General features: G+C 27.9%; 1 protein-coding gene across 1 annotated transcript; it reads right to left on the reverse strand.

Moving 5' to 3' along the window:
* Positions 1 to 13,852: 13,852 nt before the first annotated feature.
* Positions 13,853 to 15,382, reverse strand: LOC137827964 (2-oxoglutarate and iron-dependent oxygenase domain-containing protein CP2-like). The gene is made up of 6 exons (XM_090304306.1): positions 15,337 to 15,382; positions 15,010 to 15,186; positions 14,783 to 14,933; positions 14,605 to 14,691; positions 14,315 to 14,439; positions 13,853 to 14,244 (listed from the first exon to the last, which is right to left on the reverse strand). The coding sequence occupies exons 1-6, from the start codon at positions 15,349 to 15,351 to the stop codon at positions 14,098 to 14,100; spliced, it is 702 nt and encodes a 233-aa protein (XP_090160432.1). The 5' UTR covers positions 15,352 to 15,382; the 3' UTR covers positions 13,853 to 14,097.
* Between the last annotated feature and the right edge of the window lie 301 nt (positions 15,383 to 15,683).

Raw genomic sequence — 15,683 nt, forward strand, 5'->3', positions numbered from 1 at the left:
ATGATTTGTGTAATTTGATATGGATCTGCGACATTAGAGTCAATGGAAGGTGATGATTTATTTAAAAGGAAGTAAAATGAACACCAAATGAGCATGTGATCTTTATCTCATACATTGAACTAGTTTCGCTTTTGGAACGTCAAAAGCTGGACAGGATCTTTCACAAATATGCAATGCCTTCATCTTCTTCTTCCTCTTTTTTTTCCACATTTTTTTAGCATGCTCTCTATCTAAGTTCAATTAACCACACCTCCAAAACTATTCTACCAATAAAACTTCTAAAACCAAACACGTTTCTTAAAACTTTTAGCCGTGTTGTTTCGGTTAGCTGTGTGAATTTCAGTCAAAGAAGTAAATCGGGGTGTATAGAATCTTTGTTTTCCATTTTATCCCCAAAAACATACTTTATTATTCTTTTACTCGATTACTTTAAGATTGTGTGTCCCCATTTTTTTAATTGTAAAGCAAAGTACCCTCTAACGTTATTTCTGAATTTTTCTGTCTCTTCCTCTAACGTTAACTCGCATACATCATTTTGCTTCTGCTCTAACCTCATCATTCACAATTTGTCGCCTCAATCTCTTCTCATAAAAATAAACCATCATCCATTCCCTTTTCTCAACTAATATTCTTACCTGCTTGCATCCTTTCTTCACTTTCATCTTCATTCTATGAGATCAATTTCATAGATCTAGACTTATTTCTTTAAAACTTTAAATAAAAATATAATTATTCCTTTGGAGATAGCTTCTACATTAATTTCAAAATTACACGCTAATGAGAGTAGTATGTTAAAAACAAAAATATATTAGAATTTAACGTGTAGAGTTTGTGAAAGGCCAAATTATTTGCTCTCTGCTAATAATATTTTTTTTTTGTTTGTCTAAAAGGATAATTATCTTTTGTCAATGGTTGATAATTGTTGATAAATAAGAACATGTATGACGAGAAATAAAAATATTTTAAAGTATTATAAGATTGAATTTGACTAAAAGTCAACTTCTTAATATGATCTAAAATAGATATTTCATTATATATAATTGAGTGTAAATCTCACTTTATATTTTTTATAAGACTGAATTAGGTTTAACATTAAATTCTTGAACTTGTTAAGCTGATAAGATTATAAATATATAATCTTACTTATGAGTTAAAGAAGTTAAAGAGTATTAAATAAGTTTTTTTATAAAATTAAATTAGATCTAAAGAGTATTTTTTTAGTTGATATTCATGTATGTTATTTTATTCATCATGTAGAAAAAATTAATATTTTTTATACTTTAATTATAGACAAAATCCAGACAGACAACTTTATCCCTACACAATCCTCTGCATCTGCCTTCTTTCTCACTTTCATTTGTAATTTTTGGAAGATGGACACATATTTTCTTAAAATGAAACCGTGCGTGTGCTCTTCATATTTCCTTTCTAATTGTTTCCATTTTTGTTTTGTATTCTTTTCTTTAAAAAAAGGAAAACCGTGTTGCCCCTATGTCTTCCAAAGGAGTTCCTTCAACCGCTAAAGTGTATATTTTAATATTCAATTTATAATTTATTGCAATGCAACAATTAATTTATATATTATAAAGTGAATCTTGATACATTTTTTATGGTTCAAAATAATATTTCCTTATTTTCACATCGCCAACAACTTTTTTTTCCTCTGAAATTACAAAATCAACGAATTGGTATAAAGAGTGTACGAAATAGGAACAGTTTTGATATTTTTTTCTTATAAGATTCTAGCTTGCTACGATTTGATTGGAGAAAAAAGAGGAACGCATTCGCCACAAAGGCACTGCATATAAGTTGTCAACTTCAATCTTTTCTATTATTATTACAAGTAAAAGGAAATTAGACCCCAAAGTGTGGGATGATTAACTAATTAGTAGAGTTTAAATGTGCAATTTAGAAAGCCAAACTCACATAAAGCAGAGATATGAAGATGCTTGGAAGCTTCCCTTCCTTCTTGGACTCCTTTTTGTAGATATTCTTATATGCACAAAATCATGTAATTAATTTTGTAGGGTCATGCTACGGATTGAAAACACAAATTTAATTAATTTGATTCAGATTTTTTATTTTCATTTTAAGATTTAATTTTAATGATTAAATAATATTTATTTATTTTTATATTTTTAACATTTTAACGTTTAATCCAATTTGTCTAATTCTTTTATATAACTCACAAGTTGAAAAAAAAATCATAACCTCCACCTCTTTAAAATCAATTTTCTATTTTTATTTATTTAATAATAATAATTCCAATTCGAATATAGTCACGTTTATATCTCGAATTCCGTATCTTATGTGTCAACCATTTGAAATTAGTTTGTACCAAATTATTTAAGATAACTTATGAATAAGGGAAGTGCAATATTGAAATAATCAGTTTGTAACAAATGATCTTGAACTTATCAGTGTCCAAGTATATTTTTTTTCTCACACATAGAATAGGACTCTTAGAGCATGCAAAGAGCAAAGTATTTGTTTTTTCTTTCCCCACTCAGAATAACATATACTTAACATTGATAAGGATTATAGTACATTTTTTAAGGTTGTCTCTAGTGGAGACCTATTCCTAAATAATGGTAAAGTAAAAACAAATTATCTTTAGAAGAATTTTACAATTCCACTACACTTTGGGTCTTGCTTATGGTCAATTTTCTGAATACAAACATGCATAGCAATATTACACATAAATGTATTTGGTATATAAATGTTTAATTTTTTTTTTAATGTTGTCATATTTAATTCACCTCCATGGAAATCTTGAATTTTTACCACTCTTGTACGATCACTACAAGAAAATCATGAAATAGAAACCAATTTTTAGAGACCAAAATAATTAGTTGCAATAGTAACTAAATTAGAGACCATTTTGGAAACTAAAACAAAAATTGGTTTCTAAATTAGTTTCTATTATTGTTAAATAGTTTTTAAATTGGTCTCTAATTAGCAACCAAGGTTTTAGAGACTAAATTTAGAAACTAAATAATTGGTAGATAAAACATTGGTTGTTAATTAGATACCAATTTAGAAACTATTTAACAATAATAGAAAATAATAGAAACTAATTTAGAAACCAATTTTTGTTTTAGTTTCTAAAATGGTATCTAATTTAGTTACTATTACAACTAATTATTTTGGTTTCTAAAAATTGGTTTTTATTTGATGATTTTCTTGTAGTGGATAGTTTGGAAAAATTTCCTATACTTAATTACAAAAATTCATGTCAGTATATTTTTAATATAATTATTATCTTAAAATAACTCAAAATTTAAGAGATGAACATTATCAACTTAAGATTATCATGGAATTAATAAAATAACTCTCAATCTCTTTAATATCCATTTGATTATCTATCTGTATAGATAAAGGGGTTTAGATAGTACTTGTGACTTGACGTATAATTGTTGACGTGTCGATAATATTTGTTTTGCTTCCTTCAGGGTTTCTTCCTTAAATGTTCACGTTCGGTCGGAAGTGACCTGCAAAAGACACTCCGACACTCAAGTAAGTATTCTTGTCAAGTGTGTTTTTTTTTGTAAATGGTAAAAAACGTACCTTACTCCTCCATAGAGGATTCTATTTATTATAGCATTGGTTTAATTATTAACTTACATGCATCTCGTCCGTTAGTTAATCAGTTTTAGTTGGTTTGTTAAAGATATTTTTCATATATTTCGGGATACGAAATGACTCATTCAATGTCATCATAACTGCTGCTACTTGTTATTTATTGTATACCTTAATGTACTATTTGACTCGGACGGATTGAGTTGACTCGTCGAGTACCGATCAATATAAATTATAAATTATAATATTTTTATATTTTAGTTTTGCATATGGAGAAACCCATTACAATAAAAGTATTAATCTTATATTTTTTTTTAGATATTTTCACAATCCAACCAATGAAAGAAAATTATTACTAAAAATATATATTATATTTTTTTCTAGAAAGATGGAAAATAGAGGCATTAGACACTATAGTAAGTTAAGTTTAGAATATAAAAAGAATTTAATGATTAAAATACTTAAAAACAACATCGTGTTTCTTGTAATTCGAGTAAAAAAATACCATTTATTTTTTATATATAAAAGATTGGAGATAGTAAGATTTAGAAGAAAAAAATATGCAGTTATAGTTTTGGAAAATAAATGAAGATATTGTCCACCAACTTGTGATATGGTGTCCCCAAAGAGCTATATAATAAGCAAGTTGAGAAACATGCTGCACTATGGGTGGTAACGAATATGAATGTAAGGACGTCCATATTCAGTAGAAGATTTCAAATAATGTAGTAACAAATTAACACCAAAGAATTAGATTGTGGTATTTACGATAAAAACCTCTAATTAATTAGGAGTTGTCAGAGACTAATTAATAGCGTTTGTTTATTAATAGTTGTGATAGAAAAATGAAAAGAATCTGTTTGCCAACTTTAATCTTGTGGCGTGTATTAATGTATCTAAGTCCATTAAAGAAGCGGATAATTAAAATATGTTAATTAATTAAGATAAAGCAAGGAATTGATAGCTAAACAAGAGATGGCCAAACGAATATGTCACCAAGATTTGCGACACACAGATTTTTGCGTAATCTGCGCTGGGTCGGTCACTTCTGTTCATACTATAAACATAATAATAATAATAATTATTATTATTATTATGTTAAAAAGAGTTAACTTGCTCTCGAACGGGTATTAGGGTCTGGAGAATGATTGTCTTGTTCCTCTACTCGGTCGGTCGTTAGCTCTCTTAGCTTCATGTTTCACCTTCCTCCTTTCGGTCGTCTGGTAGTACGGGCTGGGATGGTACCTGCAGAAGACACCCCGATGATCAAGTTAGTAAGGGTGACGACACTCGGTTGTGAGAGTACTGTAGATAATGACGTACTTGATTCTTGCTGTGCTATTTACATTACCTTAATAGACATTCGTTGGTATGTCAAATTAGGAGGTTGGTTCCAGTTTAGAGTTACGTTAAACAATTTTTAATTATAGATTAATCATGTTAACTTGGTCAATCCATGACTCGTCGTCATTGATCAATCGACCACGTATTAATACGTGACCTTTTTATTGTAATCGAGTTACCTCCGATCGTACAAGTATAACTTATTATAATTTTTAGAGCTGATAATAAACTGAGAAAACAATGTAATTAAATATTATAGCCAAACATCATATTCATATCAATATTCCGACAGAGACAGTAAAAATGAATTCGGCATAATTAGCAAATGATATAGAGATTTGGAGATTAATCCTCCTCAAATTAGATACCTGTCCTTTTGTCCTTAATTAAACAAATCTTTTACTCGACTATTAAAAACTAATCAAATAATTAACCTAAACTAGATACAAGACTTGTTACATATGAAAAATAACCAACTATAAATAAGGAATTTTAGACGTGAAAAAATACCAGTTACTCATTAATACTAAATAATCTGGTGTAAGAGGGTTTTTATATTTCTTATATAGAATGAAATATGTTTTAATAATTTTAAATGGTGACAAAATTTAAAGATATATCAATTTTCATTAACATACATGATGAAAAAAGTCAAAGTATTACTTATATTTTATACTAAATATTGTTGATCCAAATATTTCTTATCAGCAATTAAGATAATATATACAGGTACAAATTTATTTGTTAACCTTTAATAAAAAGGATAAAACATATATTTTACTATTTCACGTTATCATTAACCAATTCTTACCCAATTTTACTCATAATTGTTTTTAAAGGAACTTCAAATAACTCAATATTTTATAATATTTTATTTTGTCTTTATGTATAATACATAATAATATTTATTAATATATATTAATTGAAAGTTATTTCTTTTGAAAAGATAATTAATTGAATAGTTGATAATTACTAATTTATTTTAATTAAAATAATAGTGTCAATTACATAACATTGAAATAAGTGCATAATGATGAAAATTAAATGACACAAAATAAATAATTTATTATTATTTTTCTTCTAAATTTTTCATCAATTTTATACTATTGAGTTTTTAATAAATAAATAAATAAATCATATGGTTTTCAGTTGCAGCTGAAGGTATGTTATTAATTAACCTTAAACCCTAAATCTAAATAAATCAAATAAAAATAATTAAAATATTTTTATTTTATGGTTTTCAATTGTAGCTTATGATGAAGGTATGTTTAAACAAATCAAGAGTGAAGCGGAGGAATATATATATATATATATATATATATATATATATATATATATATATATATATATATATATATATATATATATATATATATATATATATATATATGACAAGAGAATAACTAGTGTTATTTTGAACTTTGTAGAAAAAGAATATATTTAATAGATAGGGTAAAACTAGTAAGTCTAAAAGAAATAAAAATAATAATTACGATGAAAAACTGTAAAGTCAATAGAAAGAAATAGATTGACATACTTGACAAACTAGATGTTAAATTTATTTAAGAAAAAATAACTTGATGCATAAAACAATCTTGAAAAACATGAATGTATATGCATATATATAAATTTTAATAGAAGAAATTATCTAAATATTTCTATAAAGATAATGTCTTAGTTCTAAGAAATTAATAATGTACAATAATAAGTTTTAAGTGAAGAAACATCTTCAAGTAACAAAATGATTAGATTAAATTTTGTATATTAAGATCATGAGTTTGTTTGTAAATGAAAAAGAGGGTGTGAGTGTTTTATCAAACTCATGGTTAATTTTTCAGATGTATGTGTTTAGGGGGTTTATTTTTGGGTTGAGTAGGTATTTTGTAATTCTAACGTTCAACATTGTGAATGTTGAAATGAAGTGTTTTAGGTATTTTATTTTATACAAAGGCAGGAACATCTCTGAAGTAGTTCACATTTATTTATTTTTTTATTACATATAAAAAATATTAACTTTTAATGTATATAAAAATAAAAATAAAATTATTTATAATCATTTTACCATAATTATAGGACATTAACCTTATTTTGTGTTCTTTTAATTAAATTGTATTTATGATTCTTTTTATTTTATAATAATGTGAATGGGGTCTATTAGTAATCGAGATTCATCAATTATTTATATATATTGATGAATAATTTTTTAATAAAGTAATTATGAAAATTTGTTATTGAATGAGACATAAGCAGCAATTTATGGTATGACCTCAAATAAAAGTATGTTTTTATATAATTGGTATTTTAGTGAAGAATCTATCTCAATAATCATCTCCAGTTTGAGATGGTCTTAGAGAAGACATTCACATTATTTTGTATTTTTAAATTGTTAAAGGTATCTTTAACATAATTGAGTTAAATTAAATTAGATTAATAAAAACATAACTGGCCAGAATCCAATCCACGCCGTCCAATGAGATCCGCGTATCTACCGACCACACTTTTAGTGGCTCCAAACAAAGTGTGGGCCACAGACGCTAAGCAACCTCATGTTTGGAGCAATGAGAATGAATGATCGTTGTGTTAACACAACTGTTATGTTTATTTTTTAATTTATTATTAATTACTTTTTATACAAATATTTTATACCAGAGTGAAAATTTCAATTTTTCATTTTAACGTCAATAATATAATTAGCTTCTGAGAAATTATTATATAATACAAGTAGTAATAGTAAATGTTGTTAAATGAATCTTTATTACTTCGAAACTCTACTCTTATTTCTACATTTCTAAATGGGTCTGATTCATAGAATTGTTGTAGATGAACACTATTATTATTAGTCAACTTTAATTATTGTTAAGCTCAAACTTATTCCACTAGTATATTAATGTTTTTACCAAGTGCAGAACCAAGTACTCTTTCTCTTTCATGGTATGTAGTTAAGTTGATTAATTTTTTTTTGTGTTAGTTAATAATCATCCTCCACTGTGGATGTCATTTTTACTCAAATCCATAACTAACCAAAACAAAAAATAGAATTAATAGGATAATAATTTACTACTCTCATGTTTATAAATGTAGGAGATGGGTTAAACGGTCTAATGAGAAATAAATAAAAATAAAAATTGATGGTTAGAAAATAGGAGCTTAGAGGAAGAGGTAATCATGGTTCAATTTGGAGATGATACATTATTTTTTGGAGACTACTATAAAGAATGTTAAAGCAATTCAAACAATTTTAAAATGTTTTGAGTTGACATAGGGACTAAAGATAAATTATTACAAAAGTATATTTGAGACTTTGAGAAGGAAGTTTCAAAAGTGACTTGCTAGCATTTCCTTTCATATATTTGGGGCTACTAATAGGGGTAACAACACTGCAAAAATTGGTTGAGAAGTTGAAGGTGTAGAAGATGAAGACTTTTTCATTTGCTAATAAAATGTGTGCATTATATACCATTTTATAAAGAAGGTTGTATAAAAGAAAGATTCATTGGAAAAGTGAGAGAATGCATGTAAACTAAGGGAGGATGGAGGTTTGGAGATAAAAAATATAAATTTATTTAATGAGGATTTATTGGAAAAATGGCTATGGTATATATATGAGAATGATGACATTTTGTTATGTAGGATGTTGAAATCGAAGTATAGAGACTAGGAAAAAAATAATAATGATGAAGGACAATAATGATCTATTTGGTAGAGATACATAATGAAAGTGAGTAGGAATAAAAACATAAAATCTCGATTTCACAACAACTTAGTAAAGGTAGGTAAATGGATGAAACAATATTAAGTTGTTCAAATTTATGGTTAGCGAGTCAACAAAAACCATTAAAAATAATTTATAGCAAGTTGTTTATGGTTTCAAAACAAAAAGATGAGTTGGTTAGCAATATTTTGATGGAGAATAAAAATGTTTGTATGGAAAGTAAAGACATTATAGAAGTTGAAAAAGGAGATGAATATGGTAGTGGTTAAAGAAGGTGTAGATGATAAGTGATAATGGAAGGGAGAACATGATAATAAATACTCTGTTAAAACTGAATATTTTGTTTTACAAGATAATATGGTGATAATTTAAATAAGTAACCTTTACAAAGCAATTTGATAGGAGAAAATACCACATAAGGTTAAGTTCAACTAATGGCAAGTGGTTAGTATAATAAACTACCATCTAGGGTTGCAAAAATGAAATATTATTCCTTTAACTCATACTTAAACTGTCCTTTTTTATATATTTATCCTAGAATATGTTATAATAGTGCACAAAATTTGGATGACATATTATGATTGGATTGATACGAAGACCATGTTGTTAAAAGAAGTTGAAGCACATGACAACACAAACAAGAGAATTCATGGTGAAAGAAGAGTGTTTGGAGAATTATTTGACAACATTTGTATAGTTGTATAGTGTGTCTAGAGAGAGAAGAATAAGTGTGTTACGGAGAAGGATATGTGTGAAGGGAGGGTTATCTGATAGGTACCTTTTCATTTTTGGGAATGATATAAGATAGACAATAAAATGAATTGCACCATATTTAAGAAAATTGTTTGGAAAATGTTTAAATTTGACTCTAAAAAGTGTAAATCATCACTTGTTGTTTATGAGTTTGTTTTGTTTTGTTTCTTATATATTGAGTATTTTATGTTGAGGATGATATTCTAAAAATAAGAATGTGAGTTGTTATCGATTCTTTTAACATACCTTATTTCATGTTTTTGAGACAAAAAAAAAAGGGAAAAGAACTTGACTAATAGGAATAGGTTAAGTGTTATAATTTCGCTAAAGAAATTTAATAAAATGTGTGCAATTTGAGCCTATAGTATTTATATTGAAAAAAAACCTCACATGAATTTATGATTATATATTGTTAATTTGTTGGTAAAAGGTGATTTTGAGATATGTAATTCTAATGAATCATCAATAAACTCCTATAAGAGATCAAAACACTACTTTTAATCATGTTTGAGTTGGTCATCAAGAAAATATATCTACTATGATACCACTATTGATATTTTTCAAAGAGAGAAACACTAGAAAAATTTAATACCAATAAATCATGAACAAACTCATAAGAGATTATAACATCACCTTCAACCACTTTATAGGTCATCTCCTCATTTATTGTTATTTTTTTTTCATTTTCAATTCATATAAGACTCAAATGTAGACTTAAATTCCTAATGTTAATGGCTTGAGTAAAAATATTCTCTTTGTGATCTTATCCTTATTAAAGGTCAAAATGTCTATACAAAAGCGCTTTCAATATCACAACAATGGAATTTGAGTTCTTTGTTATATTTGTTTCTATCTATGTTCTAGTTATTGTATAGTGTGATGTTTGAATCATGTAACAACTAGTCTATTCAGTTGTAACTATTTTTAATTATTATTTTAATTAACTTTACACTTGAATAAAATATTGTAATGACCGTGATCACTATGAGCACATTAGTATCAAATAAATGAAAAAATGGAGATTATATTTGTTACAACGCTTACCATGCTCAATTTTAACTAGGATAGCATGAACATGTTACTATCAAACAAAATAATTAATTTACTTATTTAGACTTATCTGTATTTAGTGAGTCTCAAAATGCGTAATTAACGTTAATTGGAAAAATTTAAAAATTAAGATCTAACTTAATATTAACAAGGTGAGAAGTGTAGATGTAAAGATTGAATGGAAAGAGATTTAGAAGTTTTGAGTGGTGAGAAGGAAAGGGATAACTTTGATAGGCTTATCTTGTACCAGACACGTCCCATCTAATATGGCTGTCCCAACAAATACACCAATTATTAATTTCAATCACTAAACCAGGCTTCTACATGAATATAACATCATAGTTTTTTTTTTTTTTAAAGTTTAGAACAGTCCAAATTTCATTTGAATTCAAATTCTTTGTCTTCCTAAGTATAAGAACTTGATAAAGAAGATAAAATATAACTCTTATTCTTATATTTTAAATATTATTTGTAAATAAAAAATTTCACATATTTATTGAATATTTGGCCTTTAGATCGAAAGCAACTTAAACTTGTATAGTATTTTTTTTAAATGAATAAACATGTTATTTTACCACAAATCAGAAGTTCGAGTATCACAAACAGTCTAACAGTCTTTCGACTGAAAACAATAGTCACATCAAATCACAGGTTTCGAGCATTAATCCTAATTAAGGATTATGAAACATAGGTAAATATTTATTGGGATTACCTTAATCCTCCTGACCCACCAGACTAGTATAAATAGGAGGGATCCTCATAGTGAAAGGTAATGGTTGTTTGAACTTTTAACTGACCAATTAAATTTACATAATCTAATTTGAGCGTTGAAGTATCCTTGCAGATACCCCCACCCTCTCGAACTTTCAAGAAAGACAGTTAGATTGAAAAAGAGTATGTGAGCACCTCAATAGGGTATACTCGGTCTTGGAATAGTTATAATAACATGTATTTGCAGCCTTAACAATGTTGTAGGATCTTGTAGGACCCTGCATAATACCAAATTGGAGATGGCAATGCTATGGCGTTTGTTAACAAAAAATGAAAAATACATGGCATATCATACGTTGAATGCACCATTAAGAAACTATGATAAGTTGCAAAAATTAGATAGAAAAAAAACGAGTTAAGAAAAATGTATTAGCCTGTTAAAATAACTTTTTGCAGTCTTCAAGGCTAAGAAAACACATTTGAATGGTTGAAGGAAAAAGTTGTTCCGATGATAAAAATGGTAAGGCGTGGCTCCCAAAATATCTTGGTAGTGTATGAATTTTGAAATGGAAAATCTAGTTTAGGTACAACAACCATACCTATCAAAGTTTCTTTAATATTATTATTATTATTTGTTTTGTGCTTGACCGTGACATGCTCTTTGCTTTGGATATATATTGGTTGGTCCTCGCGACTAAAAAAAAAAGTGTTTAGAAGAACTCAAAATCACATTCTACTCTTTAATGGCAAACACTCCCAAATGGAGGAAGGTAAGAATATATAATATTCAATAACTTTTTAAACTTACCTTTCATAAATCCTACATTAACTAAATCTTAAATTTAAATTCTAAACTTTAAATTTCAAGTTAATTTTATAAAATTAAGCTGATTTAAAGTTTACTTCTTAATATATTTTAATTTTTTAACATGTTAATATTATTTAAGTCACTTTATTTTAAAAAAAAATTACAATGAAAGATTAATGTAGTTATAACTTGCATGCATTTCTATGTTAATATCCCAAAACTAGTGAATGCATACAAGTTTGATAATAAGTAGAGAAAGCAATTAGCAATGAGAAGGAGAAGGAAAGGAAGAAATGGTTGCTTTCAAGGTAGGGTGGGAAAGTAGTGAGTTGGCATTAGATTGGATAATATTAAATGAAAAAGATGTAAATAGGTATAAGAATGTGACGACACTTTCTAAGAAGCTTCACCAAAGTGTAATCATGGAAATCCATTAGTCGTGGAACTAGGACACTCCAGAACAATCTTAAAATATTAAGTAGGCACAAAAACATTGGTTTAAAGGGTCCATGTTCATTCATCTTCCGTATCAAAACTTAATAATATTGTGAAATATATGTCTAATTATTATTACATCCTATTCAACTCACATTCTTCATTATTTGAGATATACCTTCACTTAAAAGAATACTAAGATGATGGAAAACTTTCATGCATACTTCTTTTATTGTCTTTTAACATCATATTTTTTTTCTTTTAACATTTAAATCCAATGTGTCCAAAATATAAAATTTTAAAATATTTTTTCTCTCGATTTTTCTTGAAATTTGGGTTGCGACGAAGAAGACAAGGGATTATATCTTTTCACAGAATTAAAAAATAAAGACCACTAAGGATATTTATTTTAATCTTTTAAAGTTTATCATATTTTTTGTTGGTCTCTCCATGAAGAGCCGTGAGAGGTGTATCTTTCGTCGAAACTTCTCCTTTTAATTTGTATTTTCACTTTTGTAGATTTACAAATTCATCCAAGGTTCTATAATTAAAAAACTCAATTATATGTTGAATTATTTGGTTAAGATCATTCATAAATCTTCTTAGAATATATTATAATCTTTCTTCTATTTCACACAATGAAGATGAGTTTTCCTCTTTATAGTATTTTTTTTTCACACTCTAAATTTGCGTGAAAGTTCCCATTTTATTTTTTTACTATCAAATAATTTCATTTTTTTCTCTAATAAATTATTTTCATCATTTTACTTATCCTGCCTTAATTTCTCATAAATATCTATCATAAAGTGCTGCCATCTTTAAATTGTCTCTTTTTCTTAAATTTTTATTTATTATACCTCTTAAGATTTTCTCAAATTATTTTTTTTATTACAATAGTCTCCCAAATCAGAGAGAGTAAACCGTAACACTTTTAACATTTTTATATGTAAAAAGAACCACATGTAACATTATTTATAAAAATATCAGATGTTTGCCTACAATTTTATAAAAAAATTGAAACTTCTGTGTAATTCGAAGTAAATCTTTTGAATTTTATTAATTAATTGATTTTTTTTATAAAAAGACCTACACAACCTTAAGATACTAATTTATATTTTGTTAACTTTATTCACAAAAGTTTTAAAAAAATATATAGTCTATTTGGACTCTATCTCTAAACTATTTAGTTTATCACCATCAACCTTTGAGGAAAAATATCGATGAATAAGATTACTCAAAGTCAGAAGTGTTTTTTTATTTTTATTTTTGTTCATCACTTTGCTATTGTTATCTTCTACTAATATTTCAACTTCAGCTGCACCTGGTCTGTTTTTCTAAAAGCAGTGTTTAAACCCTAAACGTTAAACACAATTGTTTAGTTTTCAAACGTTAATACACACATTTAACCAATGCTAAAATGCGAATATTTTGCAGTAGAAGTGGAATGGATTGAGAGAAGCTTCAAGAAAGAAGCACAAAAAACAATGTTTTCTAGTTGCAGAGTTACTTTCAGAGAAAGATTACAGAGCTCAGAGCTCAAAGATGAATGCATCAAATCAAGTGTGCATGGTTACGAGGCCTCATCTTTTTTCTTGCGCATGCATTCTTCACACCAGCTGCTACAATCATTCTGGTAACGCCTCCACTTTGCAAGACGCGAACTGCATCACAACAACATGCAACTGTCAAACAAACACTTTCCTTCTCAACACCAGAAAAAACTGTCAAACAACCTTTTCAACCAGAATATTAAATTCAGCCGTCTCCCAGATGTTGTCGCTGTTGCGCCGTGCCGGTGCCGACCAGTATGAAGAATTGCTCGTCCTGGAACATGGCAATAATCCAACATCTCCTACACACAGTAACACTATGTTAAATATAAATATCAGTAAACAAACATAAGATATAGGAAAGAAACATACCTCTGGTTGGCACCCTGTAGTTATATGGTTATCACATCGAACACCCCGAAAGAACAGTTCTCCCCCAGAAAAGTCATACCCCAAGCAAATATTCAAGGCCAAATGTGCGTCATCCACATGCAAGTCTGCAACAATATTCTTCATTACATTTCAACAAAACCATGCAAACCTCGTTTCTTCATTAGATCACAACAAAAACATCCACAAAGAGAATAATGATTAAACAAGATTAACAAAAAATACTTGTTACAGATTCCAAGCAAGCAGTGACCTATGTTTCAGAAACTGACCAACTTCTCCATCCCTAGCGAGTCCATGATCAACAACAAAAGCATAGTGAGAGTCCACCGCGGATCCACCAAATTCACCGTAGAAAACTATCAAAAAATAATTCAAATTACACCTATCTCAGTCTCATCTCACTCATAGTTTTCTAATTCATAATCACTAAGAACAATACAAAATTACCTCGAGTTATAGGCTCTATGTATTCTTTCCTAAATCTTTGAAGCATGGGTTCCATACCAAGATCGTGAAGAACAGCTCCATGTTCATGCAATTCATTAGGTCGCATGATTTTGATTTTGAAATCATCGGTCCATCTTAAAAAGTTATCCACCTAAGCAATAATCAGAAATTAATAATAGCATAACATAATACATAATTGAGAGGGAAAGTAACGAAATATGTAATACCTCACGTATCAGCTTTTCACAAAATTTTGGACGAAGCATATCAAATGTGAAAATTCCTGGACAAGGCTCCTCCATTATATTTCTAAAACCTTCTTCTGTATTTTCTTCAATTGCACACAGAAATGATGGTGTGAAAAATTTCTCGGCATTCATATCATATATATCCCAATTCAGACGCTACAAATAAAAGTGAATAACTCGTTAAGATCGAACAGGATTGGAACATAAATGCTACATTTAGAAAATTCTAATGTTAAAATGAAACCTTAAAGAAGATGTTCGATTTACAAATGAATAAAAGTGTTGTTTTCAATGTTAAGAACTTACTGGATAATTCACCATCAACTGTAGCCTGTAGCGTGCCTGTCTTCGAAGCTGTTCTATCCAACGTAGAATAACAAAAGCTTAAAAGATTGAATCACAAAACCAAACCAAAGGCAAAATAAAAAATTAAAAGAAACACATATCCACTGTCGTACTAAGAATAACGTGCTATGAACAAAACAAGGTATGTTTCTTACGTAAGTGTCTTCTTCTTCGGAAGCCATTTTCTTCGGAAACTTTTAGAAGAAGGGAAGGTATAGACGCCAACGTTCTTGTTAAACTTCAATGGGAAGAAGGGAGAGTTAATAAAGAAAAAGATGATAAAGAAAGAGAAAATGGAAATTTTACCA

This window comes from Phaseolus vulgaris, chromosome 7, assembly GCF_051622355.1.
Source record: "Phaseolus vulgaris cultivar YP4 chromosome 7, ASM5162235v1, whole genome shotgun sequence".
Taxonomy (NCBI): Eukaryota; Viridiplantae; Streptophyta; class Magnoliopsida; order Fabales; family Fabaceae; genus Phaseolus; species Phaseolus vulgaris.

Coding starts and splice junctions, on each gene's coding strand:
- LOC137827964 (XM_090304306.1), bottom strand. Junction 14,934..15,009: donor GTGAAAAGCTGATACGTGAG/GTATTACATATT, acceptor ATTATTGCTTAG/GTGGATAACTTTTTAAGATG. Junction 14,440..14,604: donor CGCTAGGGATGGAGAAGTTG/GTCAGTTTCTGA, acceptor ATATTGTTGCAG/ACTTGCATGTGGATGACGCA.